The sequence below is a fragment of the Limulus polyphemus genome, unplaced genomic scaffold, assembly GCF_000517525.1.
Source record: "Limulus polyphemus unplaced genomic scaffold, Limulus_polyphemus-2.1.2 Scaffold2079, whole genome shotgun sequence".
Lineage (NCBI taxonomy): Eukaryota > Metazoa > Arthropoda > Merostomata > Xiphosura > Limulidae > Limulus > Limulus polyphemus.
The window spans coordinates 37,563-59,587 of record NW_013667689.1 but is presented as its reverse complement, the minus strand read 5'-3'; the positions used below and the strand labels follow the sequence as shown (position 1 = coordinate 59,587).

Genomic DNA, 22,025 nt, shown 5'->3' with positions numbered 1-22,025 from the left:
CTAACTTGCCTTTAGTCTAAAGACGAAAGGCGGGAGACTTTCGAAACGTGTTCTCTACATTTGTAGTTTTCTACAACAGGCAATTTGCTGTCCATTTGAAACTTAGATTCAGCTTGTTTGTTGTTAAGCCTAAAACTATAAGATGGGCTATTTGGCCTCTGCCCACAATGAATATAAAAACCAGGTTTTTTAGTGTCATAAGTCCAGAGACTTACCGTTGAGCCATTGATGGGCCAAATTCAAAGAATTAACAAACCAAATTTATAGAGACCGAATGACGTCATATTAGTAAATAGTTACGAGTAGAAAAACTTTAAATCGTTAGTGGTTTCCACACTGTAAAATATCCAGTTACGCTTCGCTGATATTATTTGAGACCAAGTCGCAAACAGTGAACAGCAATCAGAAACATACTGAGCGCGCCTTCTAACAACTAAATCATGAAGAAATTTTATTATATTAATAATATGTATGGAATTCTTCGTTTTAATATATATACGTATATAAATATCGCTTTATGCAAAATGTAAATTACAAATATTTCAACCTGCGTCCTATAGAATTTGAAATTTCCCTAAAGGTATGAAAAGTGGGAGTAGGCGGAACTCAAACCCAGAACTCTGATAACGAAGCAAATCGTTTAGTCGACGTTCGAGACATGGTATGTATATATATGTGCCCCTCTGTGGCACAGCGGTATGTCTGCGGACTTACAACGCTAGAAACCGGGTTTCGATACCCGCGTTGGGCAGAGCACAGATAGCCCATTGTGTAGCTTAGTGCTTAACTTCAAACAAAACAATATATATATATATATACAGCTTAAGTGACTAAAGCATTTGTTCCCTTAGCAGAATCGTAAGTTTGAGTTTCGCTCAATCTCTACTTTGATTTATTTCTTAAACTAGTTTACGCTTTTAATCAAAAGATTTTTCTCTTGCTCTACAATATTTATAGCTAAATTCAATGATTAGCAATGGCTTGATTTGTCAAACTAAATGTCAAAGTTCATAAAAATAACAGATTATCCATACCACAATACACTGTCTACTTAAATGAATTACTATCAACCGTACAAGAATCTTCATCAGTTTATACGGAGAATGTTTTCTTTCTTCTTACACTAGGATGATCATTCTTTCCTTGGGCTTTACAACTTCACTTTGGATGATGAAAATATAAACCTTGATTTAAAAATATAACCCTAATCTATTATGTGTATCAGATAAGTCAACAGTTATAAAACATTCGTACTAGCATTAACACTGAGTTTTCATGAAGAATATATATATGTGTGTGTGTGTTTGTCGTCGCATTTGTCATATATCAATGCGTCAATAATAAGTCATTTTTATTGACTCCCGAGTGCCCTCACTTCATTTATTTTCCTCTATATGCATTAAACCAATGGAAAGTTTTACAAGAATAATTTCATACTTACCTGTATTACAGGGCAATGTTGCTGTCCGCCTACGGCCGGTAATGTTCTTCACCTAACGCTTCTCTACTCTATAGAGCAGTCTGTGTAACATTTATATACCTTGGTAACATGAGAAATGTATTTATACCATTTTTAAGATCCTTCGTTTCGCTTATCAATGCAAAGAAAATAGTAATCGATTTGAAATATCGTATCTCACTTTTACCATTTCCTCCGCTGTTGCTCGTTTTCTGTGTTCGACGTTTACTAATGATCTATCCTATTCATGATAGTAATATCCGAGTATACTTACCTTAAATGACTGGGATTGAAATTATTTTTCAGCTATAGAGATCAACACTCCGCTTTTACACAGGCTATACCTTTTAGAGAAAGCTATGTTTTGTCTAGAAAAACGTAAATCATTAACTACTGATTTTTTAAAAACTGTGACAACCATAATAGCGAAATCCAAAAGCAGAACCTAAGGAACTATTTGTTGACTACCTCCACCAAACAAATCGAATCTGGTATATTTCTGATATGGCAATTCTCACGAAAATACAATAAAAACACCATTAAATGTTTGTTTATGTGGCATCAGTAAGTTAGTGTGAACAAGTTCAATTTATTTGGAAAGCATTAGTTAGATGAATTTAATGGATAGAGTGAAACAAACATGTAAATAAGGAAATCTAGGATGAAATTATAATTATCACAAAAGTTCCCAATTCGTTTAGATGCCGGTTACATCAAACATTCGTTTAATCAGTTGCAGCTTTCTGCTGTTTTTCATAACGGTAATCATAAAGTGAGTGGGATTCAGAACTTATCCTTGTAGAGAAATCTCGAATATAAACATACTAGTTATATGGGTTGCAGAATAACAAGCAAGTATGAAATATTGTCCGATGCCTGATTCTTAACAGTGAAACCATTGAGATAAATTACACCTGTTGGAAACAATACCGTCACGAATTACATCTACGTATATCATCTTTTTTTTCTGTTGTCCAAAATAAAATAAAATTATAGAATAGAAATACAGAAGTGAAAGCGAAGTTAAAAGCTGGTGTTAAACCACCTGAAATGTTTTCTCATGCTTAGTGAAAAGCTGGTGTTAAACCACCTGAAATGTTTTCTCGTGCTTAGTTAAAAGCTGGTGTTAAACCACCTGAAATGTTTTCTCGTGCTTAGTTAAAAGCTGGTGTTAAACCACCTGAAATGTTTTCTCGTGCTTATATATATTGAATGTGAATAAAAACAACCAGTCGTTCTGTAAACTTTATACCATTACTTTCATTTACATTATTAAACATTTTACAACCAGTGTCTCTGTCCTTCTCACAGTCACACGCGCACATACCACTTCAGGATAACGTTGACGTGGCAGGAGAAGCTAACATCACAGCGTGAATCATGCTCTTGATAAAAATGTGTTTGTCTTCATAGTATAATCCTTGACATGGATATAACACGTATAGACTTTCGTCAATATAACGTGGAAAAACACTTTTCAGAAATCGTTCAATATAGATATTTATACTACGTAGAAAAGATACCAACTTCAAATCCTAGTTGGTTGGAAGACTGGGAAATGGACTTAAGGGCGAGTTTCGGACCCACATTGTTTAAACTACAATTTCAAGTATATTTAATGTTTGAATAAATGTGAGTTCTAAGTGTCTGAACAAAGAAATCCTGTGTCAAGTTGACATTTGTTTTTTGAGTATACTTGTTTTTATTCCTTACGAAATGTATATTAAAATTAGTGTATCAGAAGGATAGAAAGATATTCTGATTGGAAGCAAGAACAAATGTTTAAATAATTACTAAAGGGAGGGTTTAAATATTCAGCAGTAAATGCAGGTGAGTGTTGTTTTCAAATCAACTGGTACTGGTCGTAATTTTACCGAAATAAATTAACTTTGTTACTTGGCAATGCATCTTATTTCTGTTTAGGTTTATATTATTCTCCACATAATCCTACATTTTATGTCTACTTTTCTCATTTATTCTAGCATTTCAAACACACAGACTCTTTGGTTTTAATTATTAAAAGCAAGGTTCTGGTTTTATTAAAGACATTTATCATATGTCAATAATGCTAGTTTTGTTAAATACATTCATCATTTGTCAAAAATGCTAGTTTTTGTTAAATATATTCATCATATGTCAATAATGCTAGTTTTGTTAAAGACATTCATCATATGTCAATAATGCTAGTTTTTAAAGACATTCATCATATGTCAATAATGCTAGTTTGAACTTATTGATTGGAGAATTGTTTACATACTACAAACATAAATTATATTTAATACTTTAACCAAAGGAAAGTTTTATATCAGATAACTTTTAACTTCTATGCTTTTTAGCTGGAACCAATGTGCCAGAAATAATCCGGAAACCGAAGACCTCTTCGCAAATGGTAAATGTTTCTATATTTTTTGTATTCAAACTAACCAGCCTTTGACATATTTTTACTTTTATATGTTAAGCAATAGTGTTAGAAGGATAGATATTGTTTTTTACAGATTATAGAAAGAAAGGTTTATAACGTACAAAGTCCCACGTATACCTGTATAAACAGTGAAGGTTAAATACACCATCTCTCGGTGCTGGGCGTGGTATGTTGGTTAGCGTGCAGGGCTGTGGATCTGAGGGTCCATAGTTCACATCTCCTTACCGAAAAAATTTCACTTTGCACTTTTGGACTGTGGGGACATTATAAGAGTAACAATCAAATTCCACCATTCGATGAGAATATCTAAAGAGTTGATTATGGGTGTTGTTGACTAGCTGCAGCTGCTTTCTCTCTAGTCCATCTGTTCAAAATTATGACTGGCTAGCACTGATAATCCTTGTGTAGCTGTTCGAAAATCCGAAACAAATACATAAACTGCTTTTCGAAAGAAATAGTTTTAAGACTAAAATTAATTATAATCCAAAATAAAAATGCGTACCTAGAAAAATAATGAAACTGCAAAATCTATAGACCATGATGTGTGTTCGTGAATCATGTGTGGCAAGTATCTTGCTAAAATTGCTTATCTTGATGATATTATTTTCTCTTGCGTATATACAAAACATTCTTAATTAAAACTAATCATGTTGTCCTTTAAAGATATTCAAAATGTAATAAAAATATATTATCATCCTTTATAATCTTAAATTTGGGATATTATTAGAAATTGTTTGCATTGCGATATTTTTAGTGCAAAGCTACACAATAGGCTATATGCGCCCTGTTCAACACGCAGAATCGAACCCTGAATTTTAGCGTTGTAATTCCGTAAGTTTACCTCACCGGGGGCCTTTGATATTCAGTAGCCGTCTGATTAAAGATTGGGTCACACCGTCGTTATTTGGATATTAAAAAGCGGCTTGATTTTAAACTGATCAAAATATCGTCGTTATTTAGATGTTTAGCAACTGCCTTATTAGAAATTGGTCACAGCATTATCGTTCCTTAGATATATAATAGCTTCCTAATTAAAGACTGGTCGCCCTTTACGTTATTTGAAACTGACTAGTAACATTGTTCGTTCTTCAGATATTTAGAAGCTGATCCGTGAACTGCCACGTTTTTTGTTGTTGTTTTTTTTCTTGCTATTGAAAATGTTGTTAGAAGCCTGTAACATATTCTGTTTTTTGAAAGCTCGGAGCCTGATTAGTAATTAATCCTATTGCTGTTTATTTGATATTTACAATTTTATACGATACCGGTCACTTTCCATCATTTGGATATTCAGACTGATTAAATAGTTGTCATGGTGTCGACAGTTTGATGTTCAGAATTTGATTGGTATTTTACACATTTTTGATTTTGCGCAGTATAAACTTTTAAAATCCCGTCTCTAGACAATATAAAGGTTCTTCGTTTAAATGAATACTTTTGTACTTTGAATAGAACAAATTTAGTGTATGTTATGGATGACATTTCGAACTGTTCCAAGTCTGACTCAACTAATTATATCTATCTTACTTTGTTTCCAAGCAGATTAACACCGAAAAATGTTTTTAGAAAATTTCTGTGAATGCATTTTAATACTTATGGAGTAACTTAAGTTACCAGGACACGTTTAAAAGTTGATTGTAAAAGCAATAAAATTATGGCTTTTTGAAATCGCATGTGTAAACATTCTTACGCAGTATATAGTTAGCAATTGTCAATATGTAGCATGGATGAGGATAATAGTGTCAAAAAAATAAAGAAAGTAATTGCAAAACAAATATATTGCCTGGGTGTGTATTTGTTTTTAAACAAAAATATATAATGGACTATCTGTTATGTCCACCGCGGGAATCGAACCTAGAATTTTAGCGTTGTATCTCCATAGACTTACCTCTGTTCCAATGGGGGACTTTCTTGTGGAATATCCCAACTACAAGACGTTAAGAAACATTGTCGAACAATGTGAAATGAGTATAGAGCAGAAAATGACACTGTAAAACTTATATCTACATATTTTAAAGTAGAGCTATAAACATCTTATCTAGTCCTAGCATTCTCTTGTATAACTAAGTGGTCGATATCAGTCATTAAGATACCAGTAGAGGGGCTCAGAATATCTCGTGTGGTCACTTTACTAGAGTAGACGTAATTATTGCTAAACTGACCAAAAGTGAGTAGTTGAAACATATATATATATATATCATCATGGGGTTATACATGTTTGTTATATATATATATATATATATATACCTAAATTTATTTTAACTCATTATCTAATTATAAGAACGTAACTATCCTTATGCACTTGAAAGATTTTATAAGCGATGAAGTCATATCAGATTCACTTGTAATAATATGCTTCAGAATTTGTTAGTCTTTCTGGTCTTTAACATAAATATCTGTGCGGACAGAGTGCTAACTACATGGTTTAACAAAACTAGCATATATGAAAGAATAAGAATATGCAAAAATGTATGGAAAATTTTTTTTTCAAGATATAAAAGACTGGTTCATATTGTAATATCAGACACTGGAAACATTGTTGAATAATACATTAGAGGCAGACAGTAAAGAAATTTGTTAGTTGTTTTTATTAGTGGTTGAAATATTTATTTTAGTAGTAAATACAACATCACATTTGTGTGATTCATTCTGTCTGACTGCAAGTCTTTCAATTTAAAAATATGCAGGGCAATTGAATAACTTTGGTAAAATGAAAGTTGATTATACTCAGTTTTAGTGAAATCAATTGATATGGTATAACAATATACATACCATAGCAATAAAAGTTGATTATACTCAGTTTTAGTGAAATCAATTGATATGGCATAACAATATACATACCATAGCAATGAAAGTTAATTATACTCAGTTTTAGTGAGATCAATTGATATGGTATAACAACGTTCTTCGGAAAACGGTTTTTTTTTGTAGTCATTTCCTTATTAAAATTTTAAAACCTTGGTGATATTAAGCTTATAATGTTAAAACACATGCTTGAAACGGAAACTACTTTTAACCCTGTTGGACACAAACTAAAAAAAGAATATTACTAACTCTGTAAGCCAAACCTCAAGTAGGCAATTCACAAGTAGTATTATAAAAAACAAATAATGAAATGCTCGTTTATCAAAAATGGAAAATTTGATTCCTGCTTTCTGTCACTTTTGAGCCCTCTGAGAGTATGATTTATATTTATCCATAGTTAATGTTGCCATAGCTCAAGGCTGTGAGAAATTTACTGACATGACAGAACTGGTCTTTATACAAATACTTACAGGACTCACCTGTTAAGACGTTTCCCAGTTATTTATGTAGTATTAAAACTTTTTTTTTCACTGTGTTTTGGGTTAAAAGGTTTGAGTTGTAGAAAATATCTTTAAACTTTTTAATAATAAACAAGACATCTGATAGACCGAAAGCTTTTTGAAGGAAAGTCTATCTTCCAAAAACGTTCGGGTTATCGTATTTCTTATTTTGGGAATTTTTACGATTTTTTTTGTCCATCGTAGTTCTCTTAATATTTTAGGCACGTTGTTTCTTCGCCATTTGAATACGAGTGTGGATCATCGTTGCATATTTAAAACAGAAATAAACCTCAAACGTGTAAAAATATTTTCAAACAGTGGATACGCTATGAACATCAGTTAATTAGGGAAAGCGGTTCAAACGTTTCTACAAATATCCCAGAAGGACTGGTTACATCTCACTTGATGCGAGCAAGTATCAGGGCTTAATGAAAATAATATTTGTGACTGTTTTTTCTGGCATGTTGCGGTAATTCGCCAGGTTAGCTTGCGTTTGTCAAAACCTAAAGTTGGTATCGGTAGAGATTTTACAGAGTTTCTATGGTTTGATACAACCGTTTCTATAAGTTACAACTTAGGTAGCTAGAGAGAAGGGATACGGAGAACACGTAATCAGAAGAATGTGTACCGAAAGTGACTGCTGTGTCGAGGTATGTAACTCTTTCTTATATAGTTTATGTAATAATACTAACTAAGGTCAAACCAAAGGTGTTTTCAGTAATATGTCAGAAACGTGGCATTAGCCCTTTTCGAAACGAACGCAGGTTTATATAGCACAAGGAAATTTCTTGGGATTTAATTTTCCTCTATTCATGTGTCCATATGAAGTGTAACAATAAACAACAGAATTGTCCCCCCGGTGGGACAGTGGTAAGTCTAAGGGCATAAAATGCTAAAATCTGGGGTTCGATTCCCCGTGATGGACACAGCAGATAGTCCAATGTGGCTTTGCTCTAAAATAAACAATCAAGTAATGGAATTACGATTTTTGTATACAATTACTGACCGAGAATGTAACCAAATAACTCCTACACGTATACTACAGAATATTATTTTCACGATCTGTAACACTAAAACACCAACTTTATATTACATTATACAAGATGTTATAGAAGTTTTAGAAATAAACTATCTCACTTATATTGTCATATAAGTGTATGTGTTTAAAGAACGTAACTATACAATTTTGTATACAGATTAATTTATATAAGTTTCAAACAAGTTATTAATCTACTTAAGTTTGGTATTTTAGATTTAGTTACGTTGATAAGTCGTGAAAAAGTATGAAATTGATTTATGAGATTTTAGAAAAGTGAATTAACCACACGTGTTTTTAGGAAATCGAATGAATACAGATGTTCTTCTACTGTGCAACTAGAGTCGAATTCAACATGCAGCATTGATAAGTCATTGGTATGAAGAACAACCAGAGAAAATTCATTAAAAATAATCAATACATATCGTAGCATACATAAAGGTATTTTGTCGTCATTGAGAATAGAATAAAACACAGGATGATTAAAATAGAAAGGTTCACACTTCAACGTTTCGTATCTCACAAACGGTATAGTATACGAGACTGGAATTGTACAGAGCTGTTAAAAGGATTAGAAAAATGTAAATTCAACAGTTGACATTTGTTGCCCCCACAATCGTCACTAGGACCTGATGTCTGATCAATCACAGCTACTGATAAACATGTGCTCTTCCAACGTCCAGATTGTGTTGCATCCTTGTAACAACAGACATTACAGACGTATCTCATCGGGTATGCTGGCCACTTCCTGGACAATTGTATCCTTGGTACCTTCAGGTACCTCCACAAACAGAAATCCACTTGTGTGTTAGGTCCAGTGAACGAGGTGGCCATTCACAAGGAAAAGGGACATGAATTGGTTTTGTCCCGAAGATGCTGGTTACCAGCATGTGTAGGGTTACCATCCTGCAGGAAAACTGCAATGTCTATCACATGTATTTACTACAGCATGGGAATAACATTGGATGTGAGCATTGTGCGATATAAGCAGTTGTTGTGCAGGTTTTCAATTCCTGGGCTGATGGCCTTTCAAACAGGAATGGTCCAATAACAAATTCAGCTGTGGAACCACACTACACTGTCACCTCAGGATCAGGGAGATGTATCGGAAATGTTGCATATGGATTTGTTTCTGACCGGATAACGCAATTCCGCGTGTTGACACTTCTAGAAAAAGGGAAGTGTGCCTCAAAGTCCATAGAATATTGGCAGGCCATTGGTCATCTACTACCAGTCTTTAAAAGAACTGTATCGCAAAATCAACACATCGAGTCAATTCCGTCTCCTCCAGTGGTTGAGCTTGATGCTGCTTATACAGAACTATTAAAAAGTTGGCCGAAGAGCCTTACGAACATCTAAAACTGGCAGATCCTGTGCACTGCTGCTCATATGGGTGCTTGTGTTTGCATCTTCTGTGACGGCATGGCTGATCTCAGCGAAAGTTTCAGCAGGTGTCAGCTTGTACATGGCTTAGCACAAGCGCATCCTGTGTCTTCAGGGTTTTTTCTTTATCAACTTGTTCACAGTAACACTGTAACAAGGTTCTTTGCGAATATTATGCTCTCTACGGTACTTCATGAGAGCTACCTCTGCATTGCATCATTTGTTGTAATAACATTTAATCAGTTAACTTTTGGTCACTTTTATGTTGCATGAATAAGATACGTTGCAATTGACAAACCCATTTATAACTATGAAAGTACAGTAAATTTGCAAGATATGCAAAAGAAACCAACAGGGGCGTCCTTATGTTGCCACTAGGGACGCCACTGTGACATTTGAATTTCCATGGTTTCCTTAACATCACTATGCAATGTCTTCTTCTTCCTGTGTCATTTCATTTATTAAATAAAATACAATGAACTGCGAAACATTCTTTAGAATTACAGTATCAACAAAAACGAGAGAAATCTAATATTACGAAGAAAATATTGGTATAATCTGAAATTATGAGACATTTTAATCACTAAAAAATACAAAAGTTTCTCAGTTATGAATGTGAAAAAAGGTTTATGAATTAGTTGAGCGTAAGCCATTCTTTTCCATTTTTTTAATGTATCTTTCGAAGAAGAAATATTATCTCAAGAGATGTAAGCCTAGAACTGTCCTATATGATAAGACTAGTAAATCTCTGAATGGAACATGCTTATTGTGATATTAAGATTTTCATAAATAATCCAGTGTACCAGAAGTATGGAAAAAAACCTGATAATACCAGTACATCTCTGAATAGAATATGCTTATTGTGATATTAAGATTTTCAGAAATAATCCAGTGTACCAGAAGTATGGAAAAAAACCTGATAAGACCAGTACATCTCTGAATAGAATATGCTTATTGTGATATTAAGATTTTCAGAAATAATCCAGTGTACCAGAAGTATGGAAAAAAACCTGATAAGGAAGAAATTAAAACAAAAATAATTTGAGCGACAGAAAAGTATTGATGTCTAATATTTCATGGCACTGTGGTATCTAAAAGCATTAACTATACTTCATACAAGTTTTGTTTTTCATTTCTCCACCTTTATCTGTGCCATATCTGTTTAGTCCTTACCATTTTAAACTTTTTCTGACTTTTCATTGGTATATAGGGTCATTGTGATTGGTAAGTTATTCATGTGAGATTTTTGGAAATAAAGGTATCACTAACTATATTTTTCCTGGTGGTAATTGGCTCACGTGACAGAAGTGATAATGCTTCTTAGGTCAGTTGGTACTTTCGGGTTATGCTTAACTTCGACTTCAAAGCAGCAGCAAGGCCTAACAGTTTATTCCTGCTTTATATATATATATATATATTTACTTCAGAAAGTTTTTGTAGAAAAAAAGAAGAAGTTAAAAGTTCAGCCTAGTGGATTAATATTTTAACGTATTTTGATTTATTTTAGCTTTTAGCTTCATTTATTTGTAAATACATCTCACTAATTCCTTTGTGAAATCTGGTGTACACTTGTTTTATTACTATGAATAATTCAACATATACACTCACTGGCAAATTCCTACAACCTCCTATTATTACGGGATTTAGTTTATTCCTAATGGATTACCAATTTATACTTTGTCATATTTACAAAACCCAGAGTCATCCGTTTTCATTACAGACTGAAACGTTTTTTTAAACCCTAAGAGCTTTATATCCATTCCTCTCAGATAAAGTATGCGTGACCCAATTTCACAAACGAGCTTATCGACGTTTAACTTTGGGATAATCCTGTTTTTATTCAAAATTGGCTTGATATCGAAACCAAAACCTCTCACATACCAAGCAAGTGCTCTACCAACTGAGCTGAATGGTTAACCAGATGATAGTAAGGAACGTTTTTTAACAATTTAGGCTACCATATTTTCCCCTGTCGCAAATATGAGCCATCCTCGAGCCTTATCTTAAGGTCGTGGGACGATCACAACTTAGACATTAGTTTTTCTTGTGGCAATCCTGTTTTGCATTATCTGCGAGCAGGGTTGAATTTGCTGTCAATTACTAGCAAGATACTATTTAACACTACAAACTAATGCAAGTTTAAAAACAGTAACAATATTGCTATGTGATTTTGCTGGTACTTATATTACATGTGACTTTAGCGAAGAATCCGTCTTTCTTTATTTATCTAGGTTTCTATATAAGTTGTATAGAATTATCTTCCGTTAATATCAATATCATTACTGCTAATAAACAAGTGAGTATATTTATTCTCAGAAAGATCAGACATTCTAAAAAATTTAATGTCATCCCTGAATAAGTAAAAATTTGAAACGGTAATGTCTCTCGGTCCCTTGGGCAATTGTCATCTCTTGTCAACACTTTAAACTAAAAGCTGCTTGTGGCGTCATGCTTTAGTCATGCATCTCTGTAGATTTGTCAACTAGACCATTTGCAATGAAATGCGATGGTAATTGTTTTAAGCAGGTTCGAGGAGGAAATAGATGTGACACAGGTGTTTAGTCCTAGTGACTCTTCCTATACAGTTCTGTAAAAGTGGTCACGTGACTCTCTTGACGCGTTCGGGCATAGAAACGAACTTAGCCACAAATCAGCTGCTGTGTCAAAAACACTTCAATTTTCGTGCGTCACCATCCTGTGATGCGCGCGAGCGATTAACTCGCATTCGGGATAGTGACTACGAGACAATGTTAGAGTAGATATTCAATAAAAATTGACGTTGGCATGCTACGTACCTCCTTTTCTATCAGGATTTCGGGAATGTTATGTTCAGTAACTGACTCACTAGATGGATAATTAAATACAAGATAAGTGTATGTTCAGCTTCACCCGAAACAAATTTGTCCGACAGGGAAGCACGTTTTAAAGGGGGAAAATATGAAATGTCGACGTAACGGATTAGTCTTCTATATGAACATCACTATTTTCATGAGTTTCAATGATGTTTGTTTTCAGACCTAGTCCTGGAATGTGAGTTATATTTTAATCAACTTTTACATCAGTCACGTTTAAAAACTTATACTGTGCTTGGTTGAAAACAATGAGTTCTAGAGAGAAATAGAAAATGATAAAGGAAGATAGAAAAATAATTCAGCCATATATTTCAAATTTTGCTTCAAGTAGTTAACAAATCATAAATAAGTTCAGTATTTTGTAATATTACGACAATATTACGACAATATGTAATATTACATATTATTATGTCTAGAGTTGTTCTACAGGATTTGTTTCTTTACTTTCAGCTTATTCTCATATTCGGTATAAAAACAAAAACTTGTAAGTGAAGAAGAAGGAAGAATATAACCTATTCATGGAATAGTGGCTTTCTACAAAATATTGTGTGAAGTGAATAAATATTGTTGTCTGTAACATTTATTCACTTCAATATGCAATCAGTTATTTAAATCTCTTTATAGCAATATTGTTGTCTGTAACATTTATTCACTTCAATATGCAATCAGTTATTTAAATCTCTTTATAGCATTATTGTTGTCTGTAAGATTTATTCACTTCAATATGCAATCAGTTATTTAAATCTCTTTATAGCAATATTGTTGTCTGTAAGATTGCTATAAAGAGATTTAAATAACTGATTGCATATTGAAGTGAATAAATCTTACAGACAACAATATTGCTATAAAAAGATTTAAATAACTGATTGCATATTAAAGAAAACCTAGAAAAGAAAAACTCACGAAAATATACATACTTAAATCTTCTTTTTAGTTTGTTTGTTTGTTTATTGTTAAGCGCAAAGCTACACAATGAGTTGTGTATGCTGTGCCCACCAGGGGTATGGAAACCCGATTGTTAGAGTTCAAAAGTCTTTAGACTTACAGCTAAGCTACTTGTCTCAAGTCAGCTTCCTTAGGTTGGACCAATTACTCTGTTTACGAATCAATAGACTGGTGGATTGGATTGTGTTTCTCATAAAAAGAACAAATGGACATACTGTGCAACATCAATAGACTGGAACAAAAGCTGTACTGCATGAATTAACGGCCTTTGCGCAGAAGTGCACACGAATCATTTAATATCAGTTAATGTGACACAGAAGTTCAAACATTGTTTGATTTCCGAAAAATAAAAACTGAGTCCAGATGAGAGCTCTGAGCAGTAACAATGTTGACCTAAAAAAAAACAATAAAATGGAAACTCACTCTAGTTCGAGTTAATTTCTTTCATTTCATTTGTTGTCAACAGGATACGGGAACGATGGTGAAACTTTGACTGATATTTGTCAGTTACGAATAAACTAAAAAATGAGATAAACAATATTCAAACTTCAATCGTCCAGTTTGTGAAAGTATTAATTATGTTAATAAGAATTTGATGTTTTTCTTATTTTTGAAGTAGTAGCAACCGTTTAAAGGACAGATGTTTTAGGCAACTTGAAGCAATATGCCAGTAAGCAGAGCCGAGGATTCGAATCTTGTTCGAAATATTTTCAGAAAAAAATTCATTTCACAGGACAATGTACTTACCACCTTTGATTTGTTGTGTTTTATAACTCTGAATTACATCAGAGTAATATTAATAAAAAAAGCGTATTTCAAGATATTTCCTATTAGTTGCAAAGACTTATTCAAAGACTGTAATATGTATATGGTTTGGTAATCGCATAAAATATTTTTTGTTCCAGTTGATTCCAGGTAATAGGATGAATATTTTGGAGGGATCAACCACCTACAAGATTATTTATTTCATTCACCATAAAAGCACCCACAAATATTAGGTATTTTTTACTGAGACTTGAATTAAAATATTTGGTGATAGAAGAAATATTTTCATGTTTTTTGACATCGAGATCAAACAACACAAAGTCTGTCAAATTCGAGTAAGAATCTATTGTACGGTGTATATGAAAATATTAAATATAGTTTTAAGTATTTCATTTATCCTTTTACTACCAGATCTCCTTAGAGTAGAAACGGGTGTAGAGAGGGTCCTTGATATTATTAAACCGAGTATTCACAGATTGCGATCCATTTTTGCAAAAAAGCGCTCCGCACTTTGAGGCCGTGGATGCATTATAAGAGTGACATTCAAATCCCATTATTCGGCCACGGCCACACAAAAGTAGCCGAAAAGTTGTCGGTAAATGTTGTTGACTAGCTATCTTCTATCATTTCAAAATTAGGGAAGGTTATCTGATAAGTTACTGGTACTTTGTGTCATAATGCTGAAGCAATGCTTATTGAGAGTTATCAGTCGTTTAGGAACTAGCAATTAACACCCACTATGGATACAACCGAATGTGAGAGCCATTAAAAATGATGGCTCAGACAAAGTGATGTATTTACGCATACGATATTGATTTTTAATGTTTTGCGCCTCTAAGTAAAAAAAAGGAAAATAGTGAAGTATAAACATAATTTATATCACACATAATACCAAACTTCATGCTTGTTGGTATAACTGTGCTTCTAATATTACGCCTCCCAAACATAGAGATTAAGCACAGTCGGCCATTTTAAACATGATACTGCATTTGACTGTATGTGATATAATAAATCACTATCTGTAATCTAAAAGATTGATCAATAACTTGTTTGATTGGCCACTATTTTGTTCTATTTTTAACTAATTATTATGACAATCTCAGGCTGACTAGTTACACACTTGTTTTCTAAAAATACATCTCTTCTTAGACCACAACACTTTTTTTTTAGATGCAGCGTTAAACCTTCCCACTTTCATACAACTAAGCATAGTATGATATGTTCCGCCCCGGGAAATTTTAGTATTGTTTTAAACAATTCATTAACCAATACGTTAAAAATATGTTTTGAAGCCGAGTTTTATACTTTGATAATGAAGCCATTATACCTGCCACAGAGAGTTAGTGGATTATGCCCTTCACGTCCTGTTGTTGTTGGTGGTTTTTTCCTTATAGCGTTTTCTTCTTCTTTGTGTAATGCTTCATCTACTCTAACTTTATTTAAACTTCTTATTACTGGAAAATGTCCGGTCTTATAAAGTCCTTCGGATATTTCCTAAGCCTTTCTTCCAAGGTTGTCAGCCTGTTTTACCGTGAAGAAGAAAATCATTTATTTGCTGGATTTGGCTGGCTGCCAAAACAATTCTCATTGGACTAGTCTGCAAATATAACATGTACAGCTGAATTGACTAAACCAAATATTTTATTGATAGATACATAATGTTGCGTTCAACTTCTAGAAGTCTTCCGCATTTTAGCTTTGAAATATATACAGCCTAAAGACTTCACTTTAAGGGCGTTACACTTAGGGCAAATATTTTGTGTGTGTGTTTTCTTATAGCAAAGCCACATCAGGCTATCTGCTGTGTCCACCGAGGAGAATCGAACCCCTGATCTTAGCATTGTAAATCCGAAGACTTACTGCTGTCCCACCGGGGGACCAAATGTTTTTTAATATTCTTAGTGCATGACATCCTTTGAATGTCAGCATTGTAAACGTGGCCACGTGTTATCCGTTTAACGTTAGCTAAGTCTAAGTCAGGACGTAACATCAGTTAAAGCAGTGGTTCTCAACCGCTGGTCTGAGGATATGTTTTTTTCTGGGCCCAGAAACATCCAGTGGCACAGCGGTATGTCTGTGGACTTAGAACGCAAGAAACTGGGTTTCAATACCCATGGTGGGCGGAGCACAGATAGCCCATTGTGTAGCTTTTTGCTTAATTACAGAGAAACAAACATCCAGTGAAACAAAAAAGAGAGAAACATAAGTGTATAATAATGATTATTAAAAATAAGTATAAGCTTTACTGAATAAATGTGATTGAATTTCTAAACACTTTCAAATGTTTTTTCACAACTCTTATATACAACTATCTGCCTTCATTCTGCGTACTTCATTTTAGGTCACATACTACACCTCTGTACATAGGTCAACTTACTCCTAACAACCCTTAAGTTTTCATAAATATTTTACCGAGCTGTGGAGTGAACACGTTTGGAAGCCACCGAGTTTACGTGTAGTATTTATTGTCATAACATAAGCTGGATTAAAGAGTAATAGTGTCGCAACTAACCAGTCCGTGGAGTGAAGAAGGTTGGGAACCACTGAGCTAACGTGTAGCAGCTACGGTCATAACATAAGCTGGTCTAAAGTGTAATAGTGTCGTAACTTTACTTGGTCTGAGAAGTAGTATTTAGTACATATCGTTAACTTGAAATGCGCCTAAAGCTAATATTTAGCGACACAAGTTAAAAGGTACAATAAATATTTTTATTGGAATGAAAATTAGTAGTTAGTGTTGGAATACCAGTCCAGTGAAAGTATAGTAAATAATAATGTAATGTGAGTAAAGATAAAGTATGGTAGTTATTGTCATGAAGTAGTGCAGGCTAAAAAAGTGCTAAAGAGTGTCATAACATGAGGGACAAAAAAGGATAGTAGTCAGGTCAGTGTTATAACACGAAGTCGGCTAAAGCATACTAGCTATTGTCATAAAGTAGTGCAGACTAAAAAAGGTACAAAAGAAGATCATAAGATAAGAACTAAGAATAGTATATTAGTCAGTGTTATAGCATGAAGTCGGCTTCAGCATACCAGCTATTGTCATAAAGTAGTGCAGACTAAAAAGGTACAAAAGAAGATCATAAGATAAGAGCTAAAAATAGTATATTAGTCAGTGCTATAGCATGAAGTCGGATAACGCATACCAGCTATTGTCATAAAGTAGTGCAGACTAAAAAGGTACAAAAGACGATCAAAAGATAAGAGCTAAGAATAGTATATTAGTCAGTGTTATAGCATGAAGTCGGCTTAAGCATACTAGCTATTGTCATAAAGTAGCGTAAGCTAAAAAGGTACTAAGGAGTATCATAAGATCAGGGGTAAAAATAGTACAGTAGTTAGTGCTATAACATGAATTCGGCTAAAGCTATTGTCATAAAGTAGTGTAGGTTAAAAATGCTAAAGAGTGTCATAACATGAGGGACAAAAAAGGATAGTTGTCAGTGTTATAACATGAGGTCGGTTAAAACACAGTAGCTACTGGCTAAAAATGTGGGTTAAATAGTCGCAGTAACATGAGATGGTTTAAATAGTTGTGGTAATGTGAGGGGTGTTAAAGAATAATAAGTAGTGTAATAACTTGAGTAGAGCTATTTGGTAATAGTGTCGTAAGGTAGGTTTAGCTAAACGGTGAAAACACTATCTTAACGTGATATTCGCTACTGTAATACCATGAAACAAACTATAAAGTAGTAGCTAAAGTCGAAACGTTAGATCGGCTAAGTTGTTTAGTAAGTAGTGTAGTGATTTTAGTTGGGCTAAATATTAGCTGCTAATCTCGTATGGTGAATATGACTGATAGTCAAAACGCTTTTATTGGGTTAGTCGGTTTGTTTTTAAAGTACGACTAAATTCATTCAACCAAACACAGAAGGTTGAAAAAGTAACCAAAGGCGATATAAAGTCTAAAATCTTAGTGCAACAGCATATGTCAGAACTATATTTAACATTGTTTGGCGTTTCGTAAGCAGTATGATACAACCGAAAATTGATCACTTTTGAAAGGGGTATGTAACAGCCCTTCCCGACGCAAGATTTATATACACTCATATCATAAAGATGTGTGCAGATCGAGTATTAGAGTTTCCAAGATGGAGATATCCTTTACACTAGAGAACAAGTGAATATGGATCAACCTGGGGATGGGACCATCTAGAAAAAGACCTGCAACAATTTGAACCCCCGTCATGGTAAGCAAAGTGCGGCGTTTTGTAACAGGTAGGATTTCACAAAGACAAACGTCACTGGCTAAAACTGTCCACTTGTCCCTTACAACAGCATGCAACATAATCAAGAAGGATCTCCTCCTGAAAAAGTAACACAAATCAGGTATACACAAGTTGCTTCCGAGACAAATCTGTTCAACCGTCTCATACCTCAAGCAGCTGGAAAAGGAAACAAGTATTCATGCTATCCCTTACGAAGATATACTGGTCAAGTCGCCGGATGTAGCTCCTGTTAAATTTCTGTGGGATCGGACTGTTGAAATGGGCGCTTGACAACCTTCGTTCTCATACATTAAATGGCTCATGGAAAATCTACAGGGATGAGAATTCTTTCGATAGAGACTTTGGCAATGGAAACTAAGCTGCAGGACTATTGTCAAGATGCAAAGTTGTCAGATAAAGCGTGACCGGACATGGTGACATGGACTGAAACAGCTTAATGAGGTTACAAAATCGTTTTAATATAATGTAATCAACCTCTGTATTTCATTGCTTCTGTGAAACTCTTAGACAGATCCAGAAGGTTTATCCTGGGAACTATTTCGTTATCGTTGAGTGTAGTCACTTTGATGACTGTTATACTCACTAATGCACAACGCTACAACTTTCATTTCAACAAGCTTCTACAAAGTACAACGAATCGATTTTAGATCACACATCTTGAAAAACCTACCGCGGACACTCTATTGTGCGCGAAAGTTGGTTTCCATTCCAAAACATCATTTATGTAGCTTAAAGGCATAGAAGCCCATAGGAACTGCATTACATGAAATGGCAAGTGCGTAGTCGAATGAGATTGTTGTGATTCCAATTTATTTATCTATTTTTGTAATAAAAATGTCACATCGAAGGAAGCGTGACTTGTGAGCCTTCGCCAACTTTAAATTCCTGTTTATTATTCTGACTTCATGGGAATGGCTTTTTGGAGTTAAAGGGTTCTCTTTGTAATTTATTTATCTATTTTGGTAATAAAAATGGCATATCAATGGAAGCGTGACTTGTGAGCCTTCGCCAACTTTAAATTCCTGTTTATTATTCTGACTTCATGGGAATGGCTTTTTGGGGTTAAAGGGTTCTCTTTGTAATTTATTTATCTATTTTGGTAATAAAAATGGCATATCAATGGAAGCGTGGCTTGTGAGCCTTCGCCAATTTTAAATTCCTGTTTATTATTCTGACTTCATGGGAAAGTCTTTTTTTTGGGTTAAAGGGTTCTCTTTGTAACGACAGCCTTCATTTTGCTTATGAACAGTGCTCCTAATTGGCTTGCATGAGGATCGTTTTGGGGATCGTTGCTGTCCTAAATGATCTATTATGTGAGATTTTCTCCTTATTTGAAAAGCAACATTTGAAGAGCGAAATTTTGTGTTGGTTTACTTTATGTAGTTTAACAATCACATTATACAAATATTCCTTTCCAGAAAGGATTTTTTCATCTCTCCAGCCATGAGCTAGCTCAGATGACATTTCACTAGCGAATAGTCGATAATTCGACGTGAACCAAATTTTTTTGGATGTTAAAAGTGTTTTTCGTGACGCTAAGGCTCACATCTTCAGAGGCATACCATTACATTAGCATATGTAAGTCATTTTTTATAAATCGCCATTAACTGTCTCTACACGACGACAACTGATAAACCAAAGTATACTGCATTGAATAAACCCCTGTTCATTAAGCTATTGTTAACGTTAAAGGTTATTTCGCTAACTAAGGTAAGAAATGCTGAAATAGCCTTTACTACAATACGTGGAATTTACACTTGTCTTTTAAGAAAAAAAATAAAAGTTCACTTTGCACTGAAAAGCCAGATCATATTGTTTTCTGAACTAGTGTAAAAGTATAAAAATGTTGCATGTAAATACATATGCTTCTTCTATTGAATTAAAGCAAGAAAACAACGTTATAAAGCATGAATTCAAACACCTTAGGTAAAAACCTCTAAAGATGACAAACAGTAGTTACTGAAAGTCGTCAAGTCCTTTATATTAAAGGTTGTGTTTTATTGCATGCTTTATAACGTTGTTTTCGCACCTTAATTACAAAGATTACACAGGTTTTTGAATTAAAGATGTTTTCTTAACCCTGTGTATTACCCACTAAAAACAAAGGTATGTTAATTAAAGGGTAAGGTTTGTTATTCGCACGTATACTTTTGAACTCCACAGATATTTAATACAAGTTTTAACAAAATCAGAATTAAATTACTTGCCATAACATTAAAGCATGCAGTTCTTAGAAAAGAATTTTAAATCTGCTTTAGAAAGTAATGCATATACGGTAAAGGTGTACGAACACTTGTCAGCTAGAAGCTGCATATCTTGCCTTATGTAAAAGTGATTGCTGATGGAGTGGTTTACGTATGAAGTGGGCGATATGGTAACTTTCGTTAAAACTATAAATGTCATCCTCCATTAGCCACGTTTTGTATTAATACAAAATTATGCAGAGTTCAAGGGCGTATTTAAGCACGGAAAAGAAAAGAACAGTGATCCTTTGATGCAGTAACAGTAAACGTGATTGTTTAATATACATGCAACTGGTTTGTTTGTGCATTATTCAAATGTTTTTTGTACAGACATTACACTTTGCATACATATCAATATTGACTGTTTGTCCAGTCTAATAAATTTTGCCATCGCTATCGGATAAGACAAAAACAATGGGAGTATTTGAATGAGCTTCAACAAATTACGTTCAGCACATAAAAATAAACGATACTGCCTTGTGATGGAAGTTAAGGCTCCCATGAATGCCCCTCTGATGTTTCCTATCTAAACAAAGTTTGAACAACAAAACAAAAAAGAGGAAAAACAACAACTTCTAAAACAAAGGTCTATTCATAAAACGCTTTCTGCGACTGCTAAACGCTGGCGACGTTTTCAGCTACAAAGAAGTAAAAATCAGCACTACTTCCAAACATAAGAAAAGTTTTATACTGTACTAGGGTGTTTATAACTATTTTGTTAACCCTTTTTAAATTGACCTTTTCACTTTGTAAAAAAATACTGATTACTTTTTCAAGTGAATGGTATATATTTATATATCCTTTTGTTGTTGTTTTTTAAACACCGATGCTCATCAAGTTTGTAAATATAATTTTTATACAGAATTGTTACTGATCTTGTTTTACCTGTTAAAGAAGGAATATCACTGTGTTGCCAGTAATATCATGGAAAACAGTGACAAATGAACTACAAGGCATGATTCTGGATGAACCCGTTATCCAAACGATGTCTTTTTGAATAACTTTTTTTTTATTGCTATGAAAGAATAAAATGATTAATGACTTTGACCTCATGATAAGTGGTTGTCCGAAACGTTGCGGATATAAATAAATAATGTTAGCGATACATATATTCTTGTTACACTTGGGTCATTTTTAATTGCAAATTAAATATCACATCAATTTTGTGTGATACAACAATGTTTTGATTTATTATTCTATCATATAATAAAGGGCATAGTAATTTCATGTGATTTAGCAAGGTTTCGATTTATTGTTCTATTTGTCAAGAATGTAACAGTACTTCGACGAAGTTTTAATATGCTGCTCTAGTAGACAAATGTATAGCAATTCGTTATGATCCGGAGCTGATTTATTGTTTCTAACAGTTTGTTTGTTTGTTTGTTTGTT

At 33.7% G+C, this 22,025-nt stretch overlaps 1 protein-coding gene across 1 annotated transcript in view; it reads left to right on the top strand.

Annotated features, from left to right (window-relative positions):
- The window catches only part of LOC111087376 (neuron navigator 3-like), a 164,481-nt gene that overhangs the window by 121,980 nt on the left and 20,476 nt on the right, over positions 1–22,025 (top strand). Inside the window, exon 3 of the mRNA XM_022393821.1 lies at positions 3,796–3,848. Coding sequence (XP_022249529.1) covers positions 3,796–3,848 — 53 coding nt within the window. The remainder of the gene's footprint in view (positions 1–3,795; positions 3,849–22,025) is intronic.